The sequence below is a fragment of the Drosophila takahashii genome, chromosome X (assembly GCF_030179915.1).
Source record: "Drosophila takahashii strain IR98-3 E-12201 chromosome X, DtakHiC1v2, whole genome shotgun sequence".
In the NCBI taxonomy this organism is placed as follows: domain Eukaryota; kingdom Metazoa; phylum Arthropoda; class Insecta; order Diptera; family Drosophilidae; genus Drosophila; species Drosophila takahashii.
The window spans coordinates 7,188,914-7,214,392 of NC_091683.1; the positions used below are offsets into that span (position 1 = coordinate 7,188,914).

The window sequence follows — 25,479 nt, forward strand, 5'->3', positions numbered from 1 at the left end:
ATAAAAAAGTACAGTTTTGATTGCCAATCGATGGGAAATTGAATGACGACCCCAACGAGGTAATACATTCCATATATTGGACCTTATTTTGCATCATTACGGCTAAAAAACTGAGTTTTTTAGGCTTAACCATTTTATTTAAACTCCAATGATGCCCATTGCTAGAAAGTATTTTAAGGCTTATAGATGGCGTATTTTAAATGTTATTTTACGCCGCTAGAGGTCGCATGGAAGTAAAGTAAAATGGCGTGTAAAGTTTATTTTACATTTGTAAAAGCCTGTAATTTTGGTAAACTTAAAAAGCTTTTACGCTTAAAGCCCTTTTTCAAGCCGCTGATATTTTTAAAATTATTATTAAATAAACAGAGCTGTTTTTAATTTGTGAGTATATTAAGAAATTAAAACTAAGAATTATTTATTTAAATAATTGATTATCAAGTTAGAATTAAAAATAGATTAAATGTTAGTCACCTGTGTTTTTTCCAGTACTCTGTACCAAATTTTTCCTTACTCAAAAACCCTTTATAAAATTTTAATCAATAAAATATTTTAAAAAATCAAACGCCAGATAATTTTGCTCGATATCAACAGATGGGTGGAGAGTAATTTATTTATTGTATGTCATACACAATTCGCTTATACACAAAGATACAGGCCCAAAGATCAGTCCCAAATCTGTTTCGCACTTGGTTTGTTCGTCTTGTTCCGTGATTTTCTATATAAATTAGCAACAAACTGAAATCAAAAGTTCTTTCCCTTCATATGCATTCATATTTTTATACATTCGTTTCTTGGTTTGGTTTTTTTTTTCGTCCAAAAAGTAGAAAAATGTTATGTCTAAAAAAATACAGGGTAACATTTTCATCCTAACCGTTTTTATCTTTGGTTTTGTCGCATTTGCTTTGCATACATATGTATGTATATATATAAATATAATTTACGTTTGATTTGCTTAATTTTTGCTTGGTAATTCTTAAGTGTCTCCATATCTTAATTGATTTACTTTGCTTTTGTATATGTATATTTTGTATGAAATATTTTGTTGGTACAGAGGTGTTGTTTTAAAGACATAAAAACAGGCGCTAGTTGAAACCTTGGAGGGCAAACAGATTGATCATCGTCCATTCATCAGAGAGATTTACATATGTGTGTATGTTGTGTGTGGGCCACTACACAGAAAAAAAATTCGATATGATTTATGTCAAATTTATGCTTCAAACATATCAACTTGATATTCTATCATATCATATAAAATAAACTAAGGTAAACATAATCCTTATTCATATCAAAATGATATGATCTTAAAAAAATATAAAATTGACCAGCACATATCAATCTGATCTTTTGTCAATTTTTTTTCTGTGTATATCTCAATGCCTTCGGTTCTATCGAGATGTTCTCGGATACCCTGTAGTCTGTACATTTTGTGTGTAGGTGAGTGTAGTGTAGGTCTTATTCTTTGAGGCTAAAGCAAGGCGGGGCTCAAGGATCTCGAGTTCTTCTATTTTCTAGCTTCAAGCTAACAATTTAATAATTTAATAACAAACGAATCTATGAAAATTGGCAACAGTGCGTCATTTAATCAAAGCTCTACGCTGGTTTCGGCCCAGGACTCACATTTCTAATCATCATCGAGGGTGAAAAGGCAGGCACTTACTATTTACTATTTAGTTCAACAGAATCCGATCTCTCTATATAAACTCTATATTAATTTCTGTACAACTACAAGCTATATACACATTAAAAAAATACAAATAAAAATACAGAATATTGTTTAAATATAATTTAATTAAAAATTAAACATTAAAAATCCAAAATATATAAATAAAACACATGTCGCGTAAAGAAAATATTTCACATTTTGATTGGTGTGTATTTGGTACGCAAAAAAAGTTGTATAATCAATTAAATATATAAGTAATATATACCAGCATGTATATATACGGTAATAATAATAATAATAATAATGATGCGATATAATAATTAAAATAGAAGAAAAAACACGTTAACAAAACTGGTTAGCTCATCGGTTGTTTGTTGTTTTGGGGGAGATATAGAAGATATAGGGGATACGGGATATAGGATATAGGATTCGGGATCGGGAAGATAGTTATCCACCTTTCTCGGCTAAAGCTTAAGGTTGCATAACAATATTTGTCGTATATGTATGTACTTTGCTATTGCTGTCTGTAATTTATGCATATATATATTACTCATTACTCGTAGGTGTCTATAGCTACATAGAATTTGTTTAAACTTAAGCGAGACAACGACAACAACAACACGGGCGGCGATTGTCTTTCACTGTGTGTCGTGTGCAAAGGGTTTGTGGGGCTATGGTTATAAAAAGGGGGTGTTTCGGGATTTCTATTTCCTTTTTTTTTAGGACCTTAAGTTTAAAGCTAAGTATACAATTATTTTGTTGTTCTCGCTTCTGGTATTTAGTCACATTTCTTTCCCCATTTAACATGCTTCAAGGCAATATTCTTATGTAATTGAACTAAAATTAACAAACAAAAAACCATAATCGTAATAATAAGTTCTTGAGGAAACAAAATATTTTTAACATTTTCTTTTTTTTCTGTTTTGTTTTTAACAACTAGCAAATTGGTTTCTCTTTGACATCAACATTTAGTTTAGTTTCGTAAGTGGTAATTTAAATATATATATTTTTATATTTATATTTATATAATTTTTAATGCGATCTTTGCTTTTGCGTTTTTGCTTTTTGCTAAAAAGGTACATGAAGTGTATACACTTAGGGCGTTCTTTGTCAAGTTCGTTCTTCCTTTTGCTTATTTAAATGTTAATAAGTATTTCTTGGTTTCCACAATATGTAAATATGCCTATGTAAAGATGTGCAGCATAATTTCAACAGCTAATTCGCTTATTCCATTCTCTGTATTCTGTATATACACCTGGGGATTGTAGGATTGGAGGTTCATTCAACTAAAATCGGCTAGCTTACGGATTTGATTTGATTTCCCTTTAACAAATGTTTAGCATTTCAACTACGTAACCATCTAAATGAAGCTTACAACAAGGATTTTCGTTTTTCCTGACTTATTAACTAAATATCTTTGATTTAACATTTGCTTGAGGGGGGTGAAAAGAGTAGGGGGGCCTTAGTTATATAATATATATATATATATATATTTACTCATGCATTCGTATAACAAAGCAGTTCAAACAATTCTTCAACAGATCTCTCTTTTGTTTTTAGCTAAGGACTCAATATATAAGGCGCTAAATGTGTGTTCCTTTGTGGGTTTCTTGCTTGGCTTATCTTAAGTTTCTCTAAATAACTCTCTTTCTATATATAATATATATAATATATATTTTTATATATTTTTGTATATGTTTTATATCGCTTTCTCTTTAGATCATTGTAAGTAGGGTGTGTTTTTTGGATCTTATAAGTGTAGGAAAAACATTTTCTTGCGGCACATATAACCAAAATAAAAAGGATCTTAACTTTGTTTGTTTTCTAGCTTTTTTCCTTTTTCTTGCGCTTTTTACAATTTTTTTTTGTTGCTTTATTTCGTTATTTTGTTTCATGTTTTCTTTGATTTTTCTTACTTAGCTCAATTTGTTGGTGTTGTTTTCGTTTATCGCTTAGTTTTCCTATTCCTTTTTGATATAAACCTTGTCACTGATACGCTGGAAAAGTTTACTTAGTTTGTGTCCCTCATATTTTGCAATTTAAAACGAATAAACTAGATTTCTGCCTTAAAAGCTAACAACGATCGGGGAACACTTTTCCACTCTATAACTTTTTCTCGTTTTTCATCTTTTCGCTTTCAATTGGTCTGTAAAATATTTGCACAAATTAAAATTACAAGCTAAAAAAAATCATAATTGCACTTAACAGCTAAGAGTTATAAGAAATTGCAGCTAGGATGGCTAGTAAATCATATATATAATTAATAGTTAATAATGTAATAGTTAAATGGCCAACAATCAATTGCGGTTCAAAAAGGTAAGGTCAAAAAAAAAATACATTTAGGGCTAAATTTAAAAAATGTAGTAATAATAATAATAATATAAAAAAAATAGTCAGTAATTTGTATAACAAACACGGAAAGGGGTATAAAAAACACACAAAAAACTTGTAAAAAATAGAGCAAAATAAAGGAAAAAATTTAAGGTTACGAAATTTGTTTAGTCTAAATGCTCTGTGATTTGAACAATATTTTTTTTTGCTTTAGAAAGAGACAACAATAGGTCGCAGGGGGGCGGGGGGTTGGTGCTTTTTTCCGGTTGGCTGTTTTAGGTGCATTTGCCGCCAGCCTGCCGCCATATTCACCGCATCCAGGCGGACTTTCGCTTGATCTTGGTGCGCAGTCCCCTCAAGGGTTTCACCTTATTTTTGCTTGCCGCCGCCGCCGCCACCATGGCAGCACTCAAATGCTGCGGCAACATGCCCGCCGCCGCCACGCCCACCGCCACCGCCGAGCTCACACCGCCCACCGAGGGAAGGCAGTGATTGTTCAGCCCACTCAGATATATGCTGGCATTATGCCCGGCCGCCGAGTTGGTGTATAGATCCTGCTGGTGAATCTGCTGTTGCTGTTGCTGTTGGGCCAGAGCCACATTGGCAGCTGCACTGCTCAATAGAGCCATCTTGCTGCCACTGCCATTGGTGTAGACCGCCTGACTGCTGCCAAATTGCTGATGGAGGTGTTGCTGTTGCTGCTGCTGCTGAAGATGTTGCTGCTGGTGCTGCTGCTGCTGCTGCTCCCTGTGCTGCTGCAGGTGCTCCTCCTCCAGGCTGTGACTCGAGGCTCGCTTGTGCGGGGAACCGTGACTGCTGCCACTGCTGCCGTTGCTGTGATAATGAGTGGTGGCCACCGAGCCGCACTCCACAATGGAGGAGCGGGAAAGCGATAGCAGGGCGTCCACGCCATCGCGATGTCGCTGCCGATCGGCCATCTCCTCGGGCGTGATGTTGTGACTGGTCAGAAAAAAGATATAGTTAGTAGTGCTTTCATGAAAAATATATGAGGCTTATCGGAATTATCTATCTATTTATATACAGAATAATATTTTTAATTCCTTAATTTCCCAGAATATGTTATTTTTTTAAAGATTTTTAATGACATATTTGTGCTCCATAAAACCCCGCACTCACTTCTCCTCACTGCTGTCATAGGCGGCATCCGAGCTGGCGCAATTGCTATCGGATCCAGGACCTCCTCCCTGGTTATTCTGGGCCTGGACGACGGCCTGCGCCACGCTGGCCAAAACATTGCCATTGGTCAGCGGCGTGGAGGAGCCACTGTCCGCATTGCTGTTGCCGCCCGCTGAATATGTATGATCCTCGCTGGGGGAACTCGTTATCACCGGTGCACTGCTGGAAAACCAATTCAGGATTAGCTATATAATATATTTATATATAATTTATATTTATTTACCCATTCTGGAAGGGCTCACTGAAGGCCTTTGGTCCGTGTTTGAGGAAGAGCATCGCCGCCGCCGCATGCACATCGTCCATGCTGTCCGCTCCGCAATCGCGGGCCAGACGCTCGAAATTAATGCCATCGGAAGCTCCATTTGTGGCGGCACCTCCTCCGCTGCCATTTGCAGTTGCAGCTCCTCCATTTAAGGCCACATAGTTGCTGCCATACTTGCTATTATTATTCTGATAATCCCCAGAGGACAGCTCATCATCGAGGACATCTTGCAGCAGCGGCTGTCCGTTGGCCGAATCTTCGCGAATATTTCGAAAGGCCTTGGACAGATTGGGAAAGAGCTTGGGATCGAAGCGGGCATGACTGCCGCTGCCGCCGCCGTTGGGACTGTGCGGCCTGGCTGCACTCGTGGCCTGACTAGCGCCGTTGGCCAGCGCCACCAGACCATTGCTTTTCGTGGGCGTGGAGGACAGAGCCACGGCAGCGACCCCGGCGGGAAGAACTCCTGCTCCCGTTGCTCCACCTCCAACTGGTTGGGAGCTGACAACCGAGGAAGGCGGTACTGCTGATGCCACACCATCGACGCTATCGTAGGCCGATCCACCGCCGGGACTCTTGAGCGAGGGACTGATCTTGTCCACCGCCGAGTTGGGAAAGAAGGGCGATCGATTCAGCGCCTGGATGAGATTCTGGCGCTGTTGCGGCTCCACGCGCCACAACGAACCCTTGCCCATATTCGGCGCCTTCTCCACTTTCACGAAGCTCTTGTTCAGCGACAGATTGTGACGCACGCTGTTCTTCCAGCCATTCGGTGCCGTCTTGAAGTACGGAAAATGCTGAACAATCCACGCGTAGATCTCCTTCACAGGCAAGGCCTTTTCATTCGAACCCTCGATGGCCATGAAAATCAGGGAGCTGTAAAGAGCAATTAAATATATAGTAAATATAAAATAAATATATATAGTATTAATATATATACCTAAAGCTATATGGCGGCTTGTTATTGGTATGCACTAGCGGATCGTATGGCACGTTATTGGGATGCTTCTGCTTTTGCGGCGTATTGGAACCTGCTCCTCCATTGCCTCCACCTCCAATCACGTTCGAACTGTTATTATAACCATTGGCTCCTCCATTCTTGGCCACCGAATATTGCGGCGTGCTTGTGTGCATCCTTGAGCTGACCACCAGATCGAATTCCTTGAGCGAATCCTCGTTGTCATAGCTGGTATAGCTGTTGGGACTGCGCAGGTTAACTGCTCCAGATCCAGCAGGATTTCCTCCTATTGATCCATTGTGCACATGACTCGTTGGTGGCGGCGGGGAAACGGATAGCTGCAGAGTGCGTGGCTGAATGGAGGTTGTAGATGTGTTACTAGTGCTTCCTGTGGTGTAGTAAGTTCCCGGCAACAGAGCAGCTCCAGTCGGCGTCTCCGGTGAGTTGACATGTGCTGGGGCGGATCTAAAAAGAGGCATTCGATTAGTTTATCATATCTTATAATTTTAAAAACATTAATAAAAGTAAGCCCAGAGAATTTTAGTTACTTTTAAATAAGTTACATTTGTATTTCCTAATTTTCCTTATTTTCTATATTTTTTTTAGATTTCTAAGTCCAGCCATTTTGGCTACCGTTTCAACTTCTCCTTTTTTTGGGTTCTTTTTTTTTACTAGTAATAGATTAAAAAATACTAAATATAAATATACTAAATATACTAAAACCAATGTGGTTTCTATTAATATTTTCCTTATTTTATATAGAATTCTAGTTCCAACTCACATGACATGCGGCGTGCTGGCCACGTGGTTGACAAAGCTATAGCCCGGCGGCAGCAAGGTTGTTGTGGTGACCACAGCCTGCGGTGTCTCCTGGACTCCATGGAGCATCGCCTGGCTGCTGGGCGTAATATTCCCATTGCTATTGCTATTGTTAACCGCTGATGTGGCATAGTTAACCGCCTCGAAGACTGTGCTAAAGCTACTGGCCTTGGGCACTGGACTATTGCCACCATTTACGGCCGCTGTCGAGGATCCCGATCCTGTGGATCCCGTTCCCGATCCCGCATGGCTGGAGCTGCTTATCGAGGAATTGTTCGAGGAGGCCGGCGAGCTGACCACCGTTACGGTGGAGGCCACATGACTGCTGTGATCCATCTGGACGTGCATCTTCTCGCGCAGATACTTTTTGTGCGGATGGTGGGTGGTTGTGTTGCTGGTGGTTGGCGAACTTAAAGCCGGCGTGGCTGCTTTGTAGATGGTTCCTGATCCTCCTCCTCCTGTATTCCCATTGCTGGTCACATAAATCTGTTGCTGTTGCTGCTGCTGTTTGGCGGGCGAGGAGGAGAGTATAGTTGGATTGGCCACGGCAACGGCGGCACTGCTCACCACCACCGGCAAATAGCCATGACTTCTCGTTGGCGTGGGCAAATAGCCCGTCTGCTGCTGCTGCTGCTGCTGCTGATTGGAGGCTGCCTTGCTGGCTTTGTACTCCACCACTGTGGTGGTGCCACTGGCTCCCTTGTGCACCGTTGTGGTGCTGTAGACAGCCGCTGATCCACTCGATGACGCCGATACTCCAACCTCCTGCTGCTGTTCGCTGCTCTCACTCAGATTTGTGGGCAGCTCTTCTATGAAATCGCTCACTATGCAAGCAACTCCTGATCCTCCAGCTGCTACTGATCCTCCTCCCGCCGTCGTCGTCTTAATGGCCACTGCACCACGTTTTCCCGCCTGCCCGGCCGCCGTTGTGGTGGTCACAATGCCCTTGATCAGATTGGTATCGTTGAGCCAGGACAGCGAACGCAGCTCGCCATCATCGCCGTCGGTGGTTCGCACATTGACCAGCGTCTCCGCGGTGCCCATTTCCAGTGGCTCCGCTGCCAGGAGCACTATGTTGCCACCGCCGGGACTTCCCGTCGTCGTCGTTGTCGCCGCAGCAGTGGAACCATCGTAGGCGGTGAAGCCACCATTGTGATTGTGTTGCAGAAATACATATTTCGAGGCACTGGCCGGCATGTTGCTATTGCTTGTTGATATATGTGGTGGTGCTGCTGCTGATGCTACTGATGTGGTGCTGCAGGCGGAGGAGGCGGAGGAGGAGGTGACTGCTGGTGGAGCTGCAATGGTACGGTATCCATGGGCGGCAGCCACTGACGCCGCCGCTGCCACCACAGAAGAGGAGGATGTGGGTGAAGTGGAGGCCACCGCTGCGCCGGATTGCAGATGGCCACGCAGTTGGCTCAAATCGCGGGTGGTCAGCAACTGTGTGGGATTATCTGTGGACATGCTGCAATGGTAAGAAAGGGAAATGAAGAAGTTAGAGACATGTTGGGGGAACTTTTAATTAAAAAGTAAGGTAAACAAATGATAATGGATTTTTTTAGATTTTAATTAACATAAATAATATATTATATAAAAAGAATATATTAAAAAAAATTATAAATTAAAAAAAAGAATATTTTTTTATATTATATGATGCTTTTTTTAGATTTTTATTTCAATCCGTTTTGGTTGATTTTTGCTATTTCCCGGTTTATTTGTATTTGTATGTGTATTTGTATTTTTATATGTTAGTTTTGATGTTGTAAACATAAAAATCTCTTTAAAATATTAAGAATCATTATTATTAAGAAACCAATAACGTTCCAACGTCTTGCTTAGCTAAGAACTGATTTCCAACTCATTAACTCTTAATATATTTATTACTAAATATTTATTTTTATGACTGATCAAACAAAGTGATTAACTATTACATCATTGGGCCAAAACTTGAAGCCAAAAGGCTTTGCACTGAGTCAGAATGTGTAATTCCCCTTGGTTTAAGTTTAAAGCTTAATAGGCAATCCAAAAACCATAGTTATCTGATCTTACATCACAATCAGATACGTATATATGTCATATGGTAATACATCGGTTGTGATATTGGGATATCATTCATTAAAGAATGCGATCATTAAATATTGCCTCATCATTAGGTATGAAATTCCTTGGAAATAACTTTTGGTGATCTGCCGGCAATTTCAAGCCAAGTTTGTATTTTTAGCCAAGCCCAATGATGAAATGATGATCTAATGATTGACTGATGAAATGATCAATTTGCACTGCACTTTGTTTTGTTTGTTTGGTCATCAAATTGGTTGTTCGTGAGTTAAAAGCGCATAATTATTTCATTTTTTATTGCTGTTCAATGTCCTTCGCCATTTTTATTGCATACTTTACGGGGCATTTCCAGGGGATAGGTGATAGGGGATAGGCACCCCCTATCTATAAGGCTTTTCCTCATTTTACGCAATCGAAGACATATTTTCTTTCTTTTTTTTTCTGTTGTTCCATCTAATTTACGCGTGTTTGCTTTTTGTGGCATTTTTATGACGGCAACAGCGTGGTTGGCACCACTTCACCTGCTCTCTTTCTCAAATACTCAACCCGTCTCCCTCTGTTCTTCGTAGCCCCCTCTCTTTCCGACATTTCTGTGCGGATTATCTTATCAGTGTTTTCTGTATGCGGGTGCTGTATATGTACCTTCCCTTAAAGTTTCACACTCAAGTTATTTCCTTCCAACTAATGATTATAGTATGGTATAGTATGGCGTTCTCAATGATTCTACTTTAATTGAATGAGAGTCCAAAGATCAGTGATCGATAAATAGTTTAATACAAACTCAGGAGCGACCTTTAATTAAGTAAACAGAAAGTTTAAAGATCAATGATCGTCTTTCTGATAAATATTATTTCTTTCAGTTATTTAGATATTTCAAAAAACTCTGATTATCGGTTTCAAAGATCGATCATCGATCGATAACCAATGTAATCGGTAATGTAATCATCACTTATTCATCCATTCAGTCGTCTACTCATTTACTCATCAAATGCCATTACATCGAAGGCAATTAACTTTAATATTCATTTCGCCCAAGGGACAACATGTATTTGTTGTTGGGCTCTGGCCAACCGAACGCTAAACGCTGGTTAAACAGAGAGGGGGCGAGCGGTAAAGGGGGTGGGGTGTGGTGCAGCCAACAAAGTGTATTATTATTTATTGATTTTCATTTGAGGCAGTCACATCAGGAATAACTACGGAAACTAACGAAAAGTCAACAATAGAAATGTCCAAGAAGCAAATTTACTTTTACTAGTTTATACAGTGGAGCTCCAGTAGGGGAGATCTTAGATTGCATTTTAATGCGTTTGCTATTTTTGTAATATTTGACAATATCTAGATTTAATCACCTAAGAACCAAAGATAATATTTTAATATTTTAATTCCGATTTAAGCATAGAACACTTCAATAAATATTTGTATTTTTAATATTTATTTATTAATAAATTGTTTAAATTCAAGTGTTTTTTACTTGAGAAAATAAACTTTCAATATAAATGTAGCAATTTAATTCATTTAAAATCCCTTCAATAGAAGCTGTACTGTATTTCCTTTTTCTTCTTCTTGCGCTAACCTACCTTATTATTACCCATTGTTTTGCATGTGCAAAAAGTAAGGCAAAAAGGGGGGCAAAAAGGGGGGCAAAAAGGGGGGCAAAAAAGGAGGGCCAAAGAGACAAAGAGGGGGAGAACGAGAAGAGGGTGAAAAGTACGCGCCACAACAAAACCGTAACCGTAAATGCCAAAAACACAACAAACGCGACGAGAACGAAACGCACGAGCCACAAAAACAAAAACAGAAAAATAAAAGCTCCGCTGACCTCCAACACGGGCAGCGCTGTTGACGTCGACGTCATTACACTGGCCGTCCAAACAAATAGTACAGCCTGGTATTTATTTATCATTGTACACAGAAAAAAAAGCAACTTTGTGAATTTGCTAATATTTTAAATGTTTTCTGACTAAAATGCAGACATTACATATTTTTTAAAATATTTGTTAATTTTTTAAGCATCAATTTTAAGAATTGGGTTCAATTCAATACATTTCTTATCATCATCTATTATTTTTAATTTTTGTGTAAAGTCTGGAATTCGTTTATAGTAGCAACAACGACGCAATTTTGTTTTCTTTTTTTTCGAAAGTCTACTCGTTGTCTTGGCAACTTTTTATTGTGCCTTTTTCTATATATGTATATATATATATATTTTTTGTATTTTTCCAACAACAACAAAATCATAACAAGACGCGTACGAATATTTTATTTTGCAGCGTCGCAAGAGAGCGGCAGAAAACAAAAAATAAAGAGAGAGAGAGAGCAAAAACAACGTGTTTGAGATAAGAGGAAGATAACTGGGGTTGGGGGAGGTGGTTTGGGGTGGTGCGTTTCCTTTGACATAATTAATTAGCAAATATGGCCGCATGGCGACAGCAACAACAACAACAATAAGAATGGAAGAAGCAACAGCAATTTTTGGACAATGCAACACTGTAAAAACTCTCCATCGAAAAATGCCGATACATATGCGCTCTCTCTTTCTCTCTATCAGTCCGGTGAAAGGCTCTCTCTTTTTTGAAACATTTCTCTTGACTTTGTTTATCTCTGTTTTTGTTGTTTTCCAAAAGAGAGACAGAAAGAGACTGTCAGAGAGGTAAAGCCACGCATTTGTTTTTGAGCCGCTATTTCGGTTTGTCGTTACAGTAGAACTTGACCATTACAAAACGATCAATTTAAAGATTTCAAATGTAAATTTAATTAAATTTAATAAATTAAAGTGATTCTCTTAGGAAATATGTTTAATTCTTCATTTTTACAATAAAACTTTGAAAGTTCAAATCTTTGTAGTACACAAAATTAATTTTAATGAAAACAATTTTTTTTTCCTCCTGCACATTTTTCTTTTTTACATTCAAAAAGCTGTCATTCCTTAGAGCGTGCACTGTAAACGTTTTGAGATTAGTTTTGTGTTCTAGAAACGTCAACGTCACCGTCAAAATTGCTCTCTGGTTAGCTTTTTAGCTTTTTGGCTATGACCTGCGGACTTTTCTCCGGCACCGAGCTCCTTTAAATGTCAACCGAGACCCCCTAAACATCCATTACAACCCACCCACCCACCGAAAAAGGGAGAAAGAGAGTGCAGGAGAGGAGAGTGCAAGTCTTGCATTTGGGTCTTTTCTTCGGCAAGCCAATTAACAGGCAAAAAAAAACACACACACAAAAAACAGCGGTAACTGTACCTGAGCAAACTGCTTGCTAAAAAACAAAAGCCAAACAAAAAAAAAGAATAGAAAAAGTAGAAAAGCAGCCACGCTGCTAATGAAACGCCATGAAACTACTGAGGAGAACATGATTATGATGATATGATGGTGATGGAGGAGGATGAATCATCCAGATATATGATATATACTAAAGTGTGCACAAATGCGGCACACGGATGCTTATGAGCGTGTCAAAAAAATAATCGTAAGGGAGCCACTTTAGCAGCGAATAAAACCACCGACTAGCAAGTGGAGTTAAACTAAGTCATGGTATTTGGTAGTCCAAACTAAATGATACCCTTTAAATTGTGGAAATATGAAGAAGCTGAAATAAATGATGCTAATTCTAGTAAACAAAATTAAAAAAATATAAAATAAAATGTATTATAAATATTGAAATAAATGGTAGTCAAAACTTTATGTTACCCTTTAAATTGGGGAATTATTAAAAAATCGAAAATAGAGCAATAATAAATATAATACAAATTCAAAGCACTACCATTTTCTGCAAAAAATAAACTTACGATAAACTAAATAAATATTAAATTTCTTCACAGTTCACTAAGATACTATTAAAGTATATAATTTCCTGAGAACATCAACCCTTTTTCCGCTTAAATTTCCTGACCCACATATCGTTGTTTACCCAGGTTTTTTTCACCAGAAATTCCCATTGATACCCTCGAAACGGTAGAAAAAAAATGAAAACCTCGTGGAGTAATCAGCGTGCGACTGACGACTGACTGGTTCAATAATAATAATACTACACACAAACAAACAAATAATTGACAGCAGCCAGCATGTTTTGTTTTTCTTGCTGTTGTTGTGAAAATTGTCGCCCAATTGAAAAATGCCAGTGGGGAAAATGGGGAAAAATCTATGGAAAAAATGTTAAATGAGTTGTTTCCTCTTTTAATAAAAGTAATACGAACAAAAAATAAAGTAGACCAAGAGATGAAAAAAAAGTAGGTATATGGAATATTAAAATACAAATAAATAAATGCTAAAGAGAAAGGAGACAAGAAGCCGGCATTTCTCCCTCTCTCTTTTTCGCAATGTTGTTGTTTCTGAATAAAATATGATTGTAATTGCCTTTAATTACAGCGCTTTGTTTGTTTGTCTTTCCCTCTCCTTTTGTACTACTGTTTAAAATAAAATATACAATAAACAATAGGCAAAATATTGCAACAGCTTTCAATACAAAATTTCACGTAACAAAGAGAGAGAAAGAGAAAAAGCTTTTGCATACTTCCGGCCATCAACAAAAACATAGAAGGCAAAAAGCTAAAAAAAAAAAATACGAATATATATATATGTATGTAATAAAAGCGAGTAAAATAGCGAAAAAGGAAAAGCAGCAGCAGCATTTTTTGAGAGAACTTATTGCTCTCTCTTTCATTGTGTTTCTCGAATCGCGCTCTCCCTTTCTCTCGCACTTGATGAAATATAAACAAAAATGTCTGAAATTCATACAAATAACAGAGAACAAAGGTTAATTAAAAATGCTTCTTGAAATGTAACATTTGTGAAAATGTTTATTATAGACAATGGCGAATTTGATTTTTTGAGTTTGAGAACTTTTAACAACGATTGGAGGAAATTTGATAACTATTTATTCGAAAAACTGTGTATTTTGCCCTAATTTTTTGTGTGATGAGTAGTTATTTTTCTATTTTTTTATATTTGACCTTTTTTATTTTAATTTACAAATCTCTTAAAATGGTTTTGAATTTTTCACAATTTGTATCCCATTGCAATTTATAAACAAGTCCTGAATATCAAAGTAGTTTACTTTTATCGTCTATATATCAATATATGTACATATATAGTTCAGAATTTTCTCGATAGACGATGGAAATAATAAGAAATGGAAGGAAAATAAAAGAAGAAAAGAAATGCGATGGCGACAACCACGCGGCGTATACGTAATGCCTGACGTTGTGGCCGCCATGTCTGTGTTTCTACGCTGGTATGCGTGTCTGTGTGCTGCTGAATGTTTGTGTGTGTTAGTGTCTGTGTGTCAGTTCTCCTCTCTCTCGCTCTTTGCCTTGCACATTACGTATACGCCTGGGACAAATCATCGAAAAGAATATTAAAACACCGACAACAGGGCGTATGAGTTATGAAAACTAAGAAATCAAGAAGGAAATTCTAGGAAAAACACTAAAAATAAAAACAGAAACAAAAATTATTTACAGAATATATTCGTTAACCAACTATGATATTTATTACCCATTTAAAAGCATTTTAAATAATCTAGAAGAAAATAAGAAAACAATCGACGTCAATCTAAAAATATAAACAAAGGTTAAAAATAAGTATTTTTAGCCCAAAAACTACTATTTACCAACTAGGCAAACACAAATATTTTGTGGAAAAAAGTGAGAACAATAAAATCAAGTGCTTGGCATAAGTATAAATAAAAAGCCAACAAATCTATCTATACAAAGTTTGGTTAAGTTTTCTATATATATTCGCTTCAGTTGTATTTGAATCGTTTTGGTTTTTGTTTTTGTATACACTGAAAAACGCAACAAGGCCGCTAGAAAAACGCTTTTGGCGTTTATAATTGCTGCCGATCGCCTTTGTTGTTGTCTATTTATTGTTAGTTTTATTGTTAGCTTTTTCGCGTCGTTTTCGAAAAAACAAAAACAAATAACAAATGTCATTGCACGTGTGTGTGCGAGAAAGCGTAAAAGAGAGAGAAAGAGTGTGAGAGAGGATGGGAGAATTAATTTTTTAGTGTGTCACCGATTTTTTTCCAGTCTTCTCTTTTGAAAATATCGAGATCCAACTAATTTCTCATGAATATTAATTTTATTATCATTTCTAGGGAGGTACAGTACTATTTTCGCAAATTTAATACATCTTCCATAATTATTAAATAGCAACTTTTGTTCATTGCATGAGCTTTCACTGTAGAAAAGCAGTTAGAACTGCTTCAAAGCCAGAAAAGAGCAGCGCAAAGAGAGCGCCTAAGAGAAAGGAGAAGAGAAATAAACGAAAATTTCAACGTGGTTTTCTTTCTTGGCATTTTTTTTAGTTGTTGTTATTTTTATACATTTAGTGGCTAAAGTTAAATGCATGATTATGAAATCGGAGAATGTATAGAAAATTGGGCATTACGCAAAATAGACCGAAAAGCTAAAATGGGGGGCAAAAAAGATGACAAAAGGCCAAGTTGTACATTTGATTGGAAAAAACCAATTTAAAATTCAAATTGTAATCTGCGATTCGCCTTCTCTCTCTCCCTTACTCGCTCTCTCTCGCTCTTTGTTTGCCATTTGTATTTCTTATTATTATTTTTGTTTTACTCACACACAAACACCAACAAACAAACACACACTTTGTTTTTTCTGTTTTTTTTTTATGGCCCGCTTTTAATTATTTTGTTTTCTTTTATTTTGTATTTATCTTTATTTTGTGTTGATTCAGATTCACATACCTCCATACAAGGCGTTCTCGCAGTTTTGTTGTCGTTTTATTGGCACGCAAAAAAAATATTACAAGCTTAGGCAATTGTTTAAGGCTTTTTTGCTCTCATGTAACTCAAAGTTTTTTTTTTTTAATTTAGTTTAAGAAACTGGGGAGTGATTTTGAATTTTTTGTTTTCAGAAAGGTTTTTACAAGATTTTCTCGTTAATCTCGAACCGTAAAGCACGCGAGCAGGCAAACGAATGAAGCGAAGCGGCGGCAACAGCAATTGAAAAACCGACCCCCACCAACACACACTCCCCAGCACACACACCACCACACCACACCCCACCAGACACACACACACACACCCTCTCTCTGGCGAAAATCACACAAAGCTCTCATTGTATGCGGGAGCCAGCAGAGAGCCCACGGAGAGAGAGCCGGCAAAGCGAAAAAATAAATAAAAATAAATAAAAGCCAAAGCAAAGTCAAAGCGTCGTAAACAAGCTTGTGAGTAGGTACAGTAAAAAAAAAATAAAAAAAATAAAAAAAATAAAGAAATGTTAAAATTGTACGTTAATTATAAAAGAAATTAAAAAACTTTCAACATAATTGTAAAGAAACTATTTTGAGTAATGTTGTATAAAATTATTTTACTCTTTACGAACTTTACTTTTAAGAGTGTTGTTAGAAATTACAATATTCTATTTTGAAAAAACAAACCAAAAACGATCTTCATAGAAGATCGACTCTCGATGGCATATCAATTTCGAGAGCCTACTGTACACCTCTCTATATATTTATATGTGTGTTGTGCGTTCGCGCATGACATTGCCATTTATTGAAGTGAGCAGAAAGCAATACAAATGCGAAGGAAAAAATGCGAAATAAAACTATAGTTTGACAACAAAAACAAATGCTTAAATTTGTGGCTCATGGAGGCCAGTCGTCCACAGCTACCTGTCTCTTTCTGTCCGCAGCCCCTTGGGCTTTCTCGCCCACTCTCTCTTTGCCAAACCCCCTTTCATTCGCTCTCCTTTTTTGGCTTGCCTTAACATAAACAACTTTTGGCAAGGATCTCGGGGCAACAACAAAGGGCAAAGGCAAAAACAAAAACAAAAGGAAGGCACAACAAACAGCTGTTTGGGCTAGGCTTCAAACTCTTTATCCGCTCTTCATTCAATCTTTGCCCTCTCTTTCAATCTTCTCTTTGGCTCGCTCTTAAGTGAGCCAAGTGACTCACAAAAGTCTGTATTTTTGTTACAATCCTCTAAATATTTATAAATAAACAAAATGACAACCACAATTTATGCCAAACAAAACACGTCATTGGTTCTGCAAAAAAAATTAATTTTTAAGTTTACCAAAACGAAATTTAACGGTTTAGAGCTTTATAGCGATTTCATATCAACAATATATCAATTTAGTGCTTTAAACATTAAACTATTTAGAAAATAACCAGAATTTTTAGGAAAATATAAAGTTACAATGAGTTATAGCCTTGCAAAAAGTTAAATAGACTTCTTTGCTTACGCAAAAAATCAAGCGCCTAATTAAATTAATTAAAAATGTATCACAAGCCGAAAATCGTTTACCTAAATGTCAATAACTAAAAATACACGTCATAATTAAGAGCCTCACAAAAACTTAAAACATGTGTTTATTTTCCTAGTAACAAAAACTAGCTCTGATTGTTGATTAAACGCATAATTAAATTAATTAAAATAACGCCAACATTTTTTCCGCTTGCCAAAAAAAAACAAAATCTAAAGCGACACGTGCGACAAAAAAAAGGGGGGAAGGAGAGGTGGTGGCGGAGAAGGGGGAGGGGGGGAAAGAGAGCCAAAGAGGAGAGCGATAGAGCAGGAAATACAAGAAGCCAAAACACAAACGCACACTCACTAAAAAAAAAAATTAAGCGAACGCAAAAATTCCAAGACCAACAAATAGAATGCAGCAAAACACTGAAAAAAGTTAACCATATTAATTGTTATGACTTTTTTTTATTATATGCGACTTTAAAAAGCAAATATAAATTTGTTTTTTATTTAAAATCAAAAATGTTCTTGAATTTTTTTTACCATTTTACTTATAATTAAAGTTTCCAAAATTTTTTGCGATTTTTTCTCGCAGTGCACTCATTTTGTTTGAGTTGTTTTTAGTTTTTATATTAGTTGCTTTTTGGTGTTGCTGCCTAACCATATTTAATTTTAGCAATAGCAGCGCTTATGTATCATCCTGTATTTGTTGAATATAAAAATAAATTTATACAACTTTTTCCCCATTCCACGGCGCACGCACAACAACGAAATTGAAAATGAAAACGCCAAGAAAACGGAAAAAGAGAAAATCACAGAGCGAGAGAGAGAGCGGCGAAGGCCCCAAAGAGCTCCAAAGACAAGAAAAAAAGAGCGCAAATAAAAATGAAGTTTGCCGGCTTTTTGGGCACACCAAAAAAAAATACAAGAAAAATAAAACAAAAAAAATGGAAAGAAACCAAAGGAATGGAAAAAACGAAGACGGTGAAAACTGCAGTAGGAGCGACAACAAAAGAAAGAACTAAATATAAAAATGTATGCATGTAAGGTATGTATTTATATGTGCATACATATTATATACATACGTGCCAATGTATATAAATCTATGTACGTATCTGTAAACAATTGCGGTTAAAAAAGTAGCTACTCTAATTAATATGTATATCTAATTGATATTTACCTGGTTTACAAGAAGATATTATTTTTAAAATAAAGGTTTAAGGTTTTTTAAATAGATAACAAGAGGAAACATTTTAAAATTTCTTTTATTATATTTGCATTTTCAAAGATTAAATATTTAAATCCAAAAATAATAATCTAAAAATCTTTTTTTTAATAGTTTTTTATTATTAAAATAATAATCTAAAAATATGGTTTTAAAATACTATTATTATTAAAATAATAAGTCGAATCTAAAAACTTTAAATAAAAATTAATTTATTTTTGGAGTGCTATTATTTAGGTAGAATGTTATTTTATGTATACTTAATGCCACCATATATATTTATGTATTTATGCAGTATTTTGTTTGCTGTTTTTGTCGCTTTGGCATTTAAGTCATTTTCATTTTCGCTGTTGCCAGGCCAACTTACATACAGTCCCCACGAAAAGCAGAAAGAAAAGGGAAAAAAACCCAAATACACCTCGATCATCTGAGGCTACAAACGACAGTCAATTCTACCTTTCCAACTGACAATTTTGGTTTTATACCGCTGCTCCTCTCGGTTTTACTCGATTTCATTTGGTCGCCTGAAAATGAACAAATTTCAATTTCAATTGATTTCGTCGTCGTTCAACCAAAATAAACCCATCATGTGTTCTTTTTGGCTTTTCCACCTCCTCGTGCACATCTGCATTTCACTATCTTGGTTGAGTTTATTTTTGCTATTTCTATTTCTATTTTTTTTTTGCTCTAAGCAATTACACAAGGCGTCGCGTTCTGTGCAAGAACAACAAATTGGGTCAACCGCAATTAATACAACTAAATATAGCCAAAGCGCACATTTCCCTCGCAAAAAAATAAAAATACAAAAAAAAGAGAAAAACAATATGTGCAGGGGGAAAAATAATAATGAATAATGAGTGTGTGTGTCGAGTGTTGACAGAGCACAGAAGTTGTTTACCCTTTTGTGGACAGCAGGCAAAAACGCTCTGAAATAAAGCAAAAACGAACAAAATACAGAAAAAAAACATACATAAAAGTGCTGATAAGAGTGAGAACGATCTGCATCGGTGGCGTATACGTGATGTGGCCAAATAAGGGCGCCGAGTGCGCGGGGTGGTGGGTGGTCCATAAACAAAGCTAATCGCTACTCTCTGAAATCCACAATTGCATTTTACATTTCACACACCCCACCAAAGTGTCACCATCCATATAAATGAGAATACATCATAACCAACAGCTGGAAATTGATCGAAAAAGACTTTTCAAGCATCAGCATCTACAGTGCACACCCTCATTAAAGGGTTATGTCGTTACCTTTACATAATATTTATTTTTATGACAAGTACAAATAACTTTACTTTTAAAAGATGCGTATTAAAATAATTTCACTAAAAAAAAATATACATTTTTATATTGAAATTTCCTTTTTTTATCGATTAAATCGATGTTTTGCCGTTAGAAACGATATATATCAATAATAAAATTGATTCTTTCGATTTATGATTTATGTCCTTTATTTTCTTCAATATCTCAATCATAAATCATAAAACTGATTTTAAAAATCTCTTTACAGAATCTCTGAGGATCTCTTTTCTAACGAGTGACCCTCTTAAATTCCACATTTATTTTAAAAATGTTTCAATTTCTTTTTTCAATATCTTCATCACTAAAACGAATTTTCAATATCGCATTTCATGATCTCAGAACCGTATTTCAATCGAGTGACTACTGTAACAGTGCGTGCTGGCAGATGGTTAGCAGTGGTCTGAAAACTTTCGACAAACACTGTGCTCGTTCGCCTCGTTTTGTTTGTTTGGCACACTCGTGTACAGTGGGCATCAGGCACAGTTGCCCTTCAATCGGCTTCAGGCAACCAAAACCAATTGACACAGACTCTCGTACGTTAAACGTTTCCCACTAATTAGCACATTTGTATATGCCGAGAGACGCAGGAAGATACAAATGAAAGATACAAAAAATAATATGGATAACTAAGGCACGTTAAACATTTGGTTAAATAGATGGAATTGATAATTGATGAAAATAAGAGCAAGTTGACGACTGGGCGGCGTTACGTATTCGTACTGTTGGCCAACGATTAAAGTTATATGGTTTTTTTGTTATCTGTTTTTTTTAGGAATAATTTGCATACTGCATTTGTTCAGCATTGAATGAAAAATAAAAAAAAAACGAACATGTGAACATGTGCTAACAGCTGGGAAAACATTCCGTTTGATTGTGAATGGAAGAGTGGGAAGCAGAAACAGGTGTATTCTAAACAATTACTAATGGCAAATAATTATGCTCCCTTGAATTCAAAAAATGAAAATGAAAAAATATATTCCAAAATTTAATTATGACTCTCGGCTTTTTAGTTCGTACAATCGGAAATTATTCATGCCAAAACAATGCTAAAATAAAACACATTTTGGGATTAGTAATATTTGGTTTTATCGTCTATAAAGTGGAGTTCTGTAGAAAAATAAAACAACACATTCGTTTTCTCCCGAAATATTAAATACTATTAAATTTATAATTATTGGATCTTGAAAGTGTAGTTTCATGTATTATTGAGGAAACTAAGCTCTTAACTTTCCAATCGATTATATTTCTTTTAAATATATCATCTGATGTATTCCCATAAACGACCTGCTATGTCTACATAGATATATCCGCTGCTGCTATTTCTAAATCCAATTGTAATTGCAATTCGAATTCCAATTCTAATTTCGATGCAGATGCGTTGCTCTATTTTCTCCTCCTTTGCTGTTGTATAACAACCAACGACGAACAACAAAGTTGTCGTCTCCTGTTGCTACTTTTAAGTTTTTTTTTGTTTTTTTTTTGTTTGCATTTTGCGCACTATAGCCGCCGTTAAGTTGTTGTTTTAATAGTCGCTATATCTTATCGCGCTAACAACTTGGTTGTGAGTGTGTTGGCACAGCTCTCGTTGCACATGTGTGCGTTTTAGTTGAGCACCAGCACTCACACACACACACACACATACACCAATTGTACATACATAATTATTTTCATTTTTTATGTAATCAACAAACAGAAAAAGCAACGCCTCAGCCTCAGTTCGCCTGGCCTGCCTTTTGCCTTCTATGCTGAGGTTCTCAAAAAAAAAAAAAAAACAAAAAAAAACGCACACACGCCTCTACAGCAGCTGCCAGGTGAATAGTAGTTGTCATTAAACTAAAACAAATAATGGGACAAATACTTAAATAACAGAACTTGATATTTCTCCATATTTATTACATGTTTTCCCTTGAAAACATCGTTATTATCGAACCAATATTATGGAAATATCGAAAATATCGATAATTTTCAATCCCTATTAAATAATCATTTCGTTACCTTGAGCTTTACCCTTTAGACGCCAAGTATTTCTCACTTTAGAGCTGCTAGAATGATATATTCTAATCCTTCGCATTATATTTTTATAATATATTTTAAATGAGTTTATAAGTCATGGTTAGACCTAGAAAGTGGCACCCGATTGTAGTGCTAACAAACTAAGTAAATATTTTTACAAATATTTTTAAAGTTTTAAAAATGTTTTTCTTATTGTATTGACATTAATCTATTAAAACCATAATTTAATATCCTGTATTAGCAAAAGTTTCGTTATTATTTTTTTTGTTTTTTGTGTAGTGTGTATATTTTATTTTTCAATCTTTTGTGATCTTTGGTTCTTTTTCTTTAATATTTTCTAGTGAAATTTAGTTAAATAAGAAAACCCACGAGGTGAAATATATAGAGGGAATCTACTTTGGCCGCACGAGTTTTAAGGTTTTTCTACGTTGTTCGTCTTGCGTGCCGACGACGACAACCACCCAAGCCACCCCCGCCCACCATCAACACCGCCCAAAAACAAAAAAAACCACCCACTTTGCCGCCCCCGAAACGTCGGAAATGTTACGGCCGATATTCAATTAGTTTTTAATCCCGCCCAGCGTCAAGGAATTTCAATTTCCAATTGGTTTTTAAGTCGGAAATTGCCGCCACACGCACACACGCAACAAAAAAGTAAAAAACTAACAAAAAAAAACTAAAAAAAAAAAAGAAAAGGAAAAACAATAAACAATACACACAACACAACGAGAGAGCTTTTAAAGTTTCAAGTATTCATTGGATTTTCTTGAATGCTCTCGTTGCATAATCGACCTGCTAATTGCACAATGCTTCTGCTTCAGAACCCTAAACCCCCGAAACTCAAAAAGCTAATGCCTAGCCCCACGTGATCTTCAAAATCTGCATATGAATTTCCCAATTTTTTCGGTATTTTCCATTGATGATACAACAGAATTTTACAAACTATACAAGACGGTTAACTTTCAGGGGGTGTGAGAAGGGAAAAGGGGGGGAATAACAAAAAATAACAAAAAGCCAGGCAATGGCGAGGTCGCTTTATCAAGACACGACGCTATATGCTATATAGCACCACCAACAACAACAACAACAACAAATTAGCGTCTCGGTCAGATAGAGAAAGGGAGCACGAGAAGGAGAGCAGGAGAGGGAGCGAGGCAGAGAGATGGGGAGGAAAGAGAGAGCGAAGAGCGGCAGCAAATCACAAATACAAATCACACGATCGCAAACTCACACACAAAATATGCAAGAGCAATAGCAACAACGACGCCAAAATAAAACCAGTAACGAGTATTGTAAATCAAATACAAGATACCCTATACACATTTTTAAATTGTATCTTTAGGTAAACGACTATTAATCGCTATGAATTTTGGTACTCTTTTGTATTTCAATATGTTGCATAAAATAGGTATAGTTAAAATTCAAAATATGTCTTCATATAGATTTTGTACTATATTTATTGATTGAGAATATTAGTATATTATAAGTATACATCATATGACTATCAATGATAGTGAATCGTTTTGCCCTTTGATCTGTGGAACCCCAAATTATCTGTCTAATATACCCCAATGGGCGATACTTTACTGGGTGTGATGAACGACAAAAGCGTTGTCGATATTCTGCGCCTCGTTTCTCTGCCAGAACATTTTCTTGCTGACGCAGCGGCGACGCACACCCCCCTCCCCCTCACCTTCCCCACCCTAACCCACACACACACACGTGAATTAAAGTGTGCTTGTAAGGGTAACAGGCCAACGCGAAACCAAGAAAAAGCGACAACAAACCAAAGTAGACTACAGTGAAAATTCTATTGAAACCCCAAAAAAGTAGAATTTATTTATCAAAAAATAAGGAAATAATTTTATTTTGAAAATATATCTATGATATGCGTTTATGACCTTTAGAAATTTTATAGTTTATATAACCTGAAGTTTATAGAATCATTTCGAAATTATAAATAAAGGATTTTTTACAAAAGCTTTATCCAGAAGTGTAAAGATCACTTTAAAAGTTAAAGAAGTACAATGTTTAGAAATATCCCCTTATCAAAGCTATTTGTGAAGAAGACAGATCAAAACTCTGATATGATTGTCCATTAAGAACTTGACTTTTGACAGAGGAAAATAGGTATACTATTGCAAATTATATAAGTGGGTACAAATTAAAATGTAGGTTCATCACAATATATTTTAAGACTACAATTCATCATATTTAGTACTGCCTGTAGGTGTAAATTGTAAAGCGCAACCATTCACTTTTCGGGGTAGAATAGGCTTAGGTAAAAAGGTGTCAAACATTCGGCATGGGATTTGCATTAGAATCGAAGTCGAAGAGGGGAAAATAACCCAGATTTTGATTGATATGCGCTGGGTGTTTTATGTGTTTGTGTAAGAGTGTGCTTATATAAAAGGCCAACAGGTGGCGACGATTTAATTTTCAAATGATTGATCGAGGGGATCTTAAAGATTCCAAATTTTCAAATTTAAATATATAGGTTTATTGATGTGAAAATATAATAAATGGAATACAAAACGGAAAGTTTTCAGAAGTTCTAAAAATAATATAAACTTTTCTTAGTTTTCTTTCCGTGTACATATGATATTTTAAAATCTTGCGTGTTTAACTAACGATTGTAGTTTTGATTATTATTGTAAATTTCATGCGGGCGCCCCGCCCCCTTTTCTGTTTCTCGGTTTTCGGAACGCCCCTATCCTTTTTTTTCCAGGGATCATTGATAATTTCGCTAGCTTCCCGTTTTTCTCGGTTTTCCAAGCGGGGGGCGTGAAAAGAAGTGGAAATAACAGAAGCAGAAGCAACAACAACTACAACAACATAGCGGGGGACACACACGCACATTTGGTGACACGCAAACACACACACACACATGCGATAGACAGCACTAAAAATATTTCTTCAATATTTGTTGTTGTTTCACCACGTTGTTTGAGCTTTTTTCAGCTTTTTGTTGTTTTCGTTTTGTTTTGCCTTTTTTTTAAATGTGCTGCTTTTGCTGTTGTTGTTGCTGCTTTCCCTGTTATTTTCCTGTTATTTATTTGGCACTCACTGTTTTTGTTGCTGCGCTCTCTCTTTTCTTTATATTTTTTTCGACTCTCTCTCAATGTTTTTTCTCTCTGTTTCTTTTTGGTTTTTGCGGGCGGCACTTGCAAAAGCGTTTTTTTTTCGGTTGTTGTATTAATTATCACATAAATTAATTAAACACATACACTTGTAAAAAAAAAGGTTTAGCATACCTACTCAATTATTTTTGCTTCATCAACGACGACGTTTTGTTTGTTTTCTTTGCTTTGTTTGTGAGTCTTTTTCTTTTTTTGCTGATGTTTACTTATTGCAGTTTATTGTTTAAGGGTTTCTTCTTATTTTCTTTTTGTTAATAAGTATATTTACGTCCGCTGCGCTGAAAGGCAAAAAAATG

At 36.2% G+C, this 25,479-nt stretch overlaps 1 protein-coding gene across 6 annotated transcripts; it reads right to left on the minus strand.

Annotated features, from left to right (window-relative positions):
* Positions 1–1,841: 1,841 nt before the first annotated feature.
* CHES-1-like (Checkpoint suppressor 1-like) lies at positions 1,842–25,479 on the minus strand. 6 transcript variants are annotated; one of them, XM_070218299.1, is made up of 6 exons: positions 25,302–25,479; positions 7,190–8,695; positions 6,391–6,873; positions 5,415–6,326; positions 5,132–5,353; positions 1,842–4,954 (listed from the first exon to the last, which is right to left on the minus strand). In XM_070218299.1, the coding sequence occupies exons 2-6, from the start codon at positions 8,692–8,694 to the stop codon at positions 4,303–4,305; spliced, it is 3,774 nt and encodes a 1,257-aa protein (XP_070074400.1). In that variant the 5' UTR covers position 8,695; positions 25,302–25,479; the 3' UTR covers positions 1,842–4,302. The 6 variants fall into 6 exon arrangements, with proteins under 6 accessions (XP_070074400.1, XP_070074402.1, XP_070074397.1 ...); XM_070218301.1 differs by having other exon boundaries at positions 5,132–5,350; positions 25,298–25,479; XM_070218296.1 differs by having other exon boundaries at positions 25,298–25,479.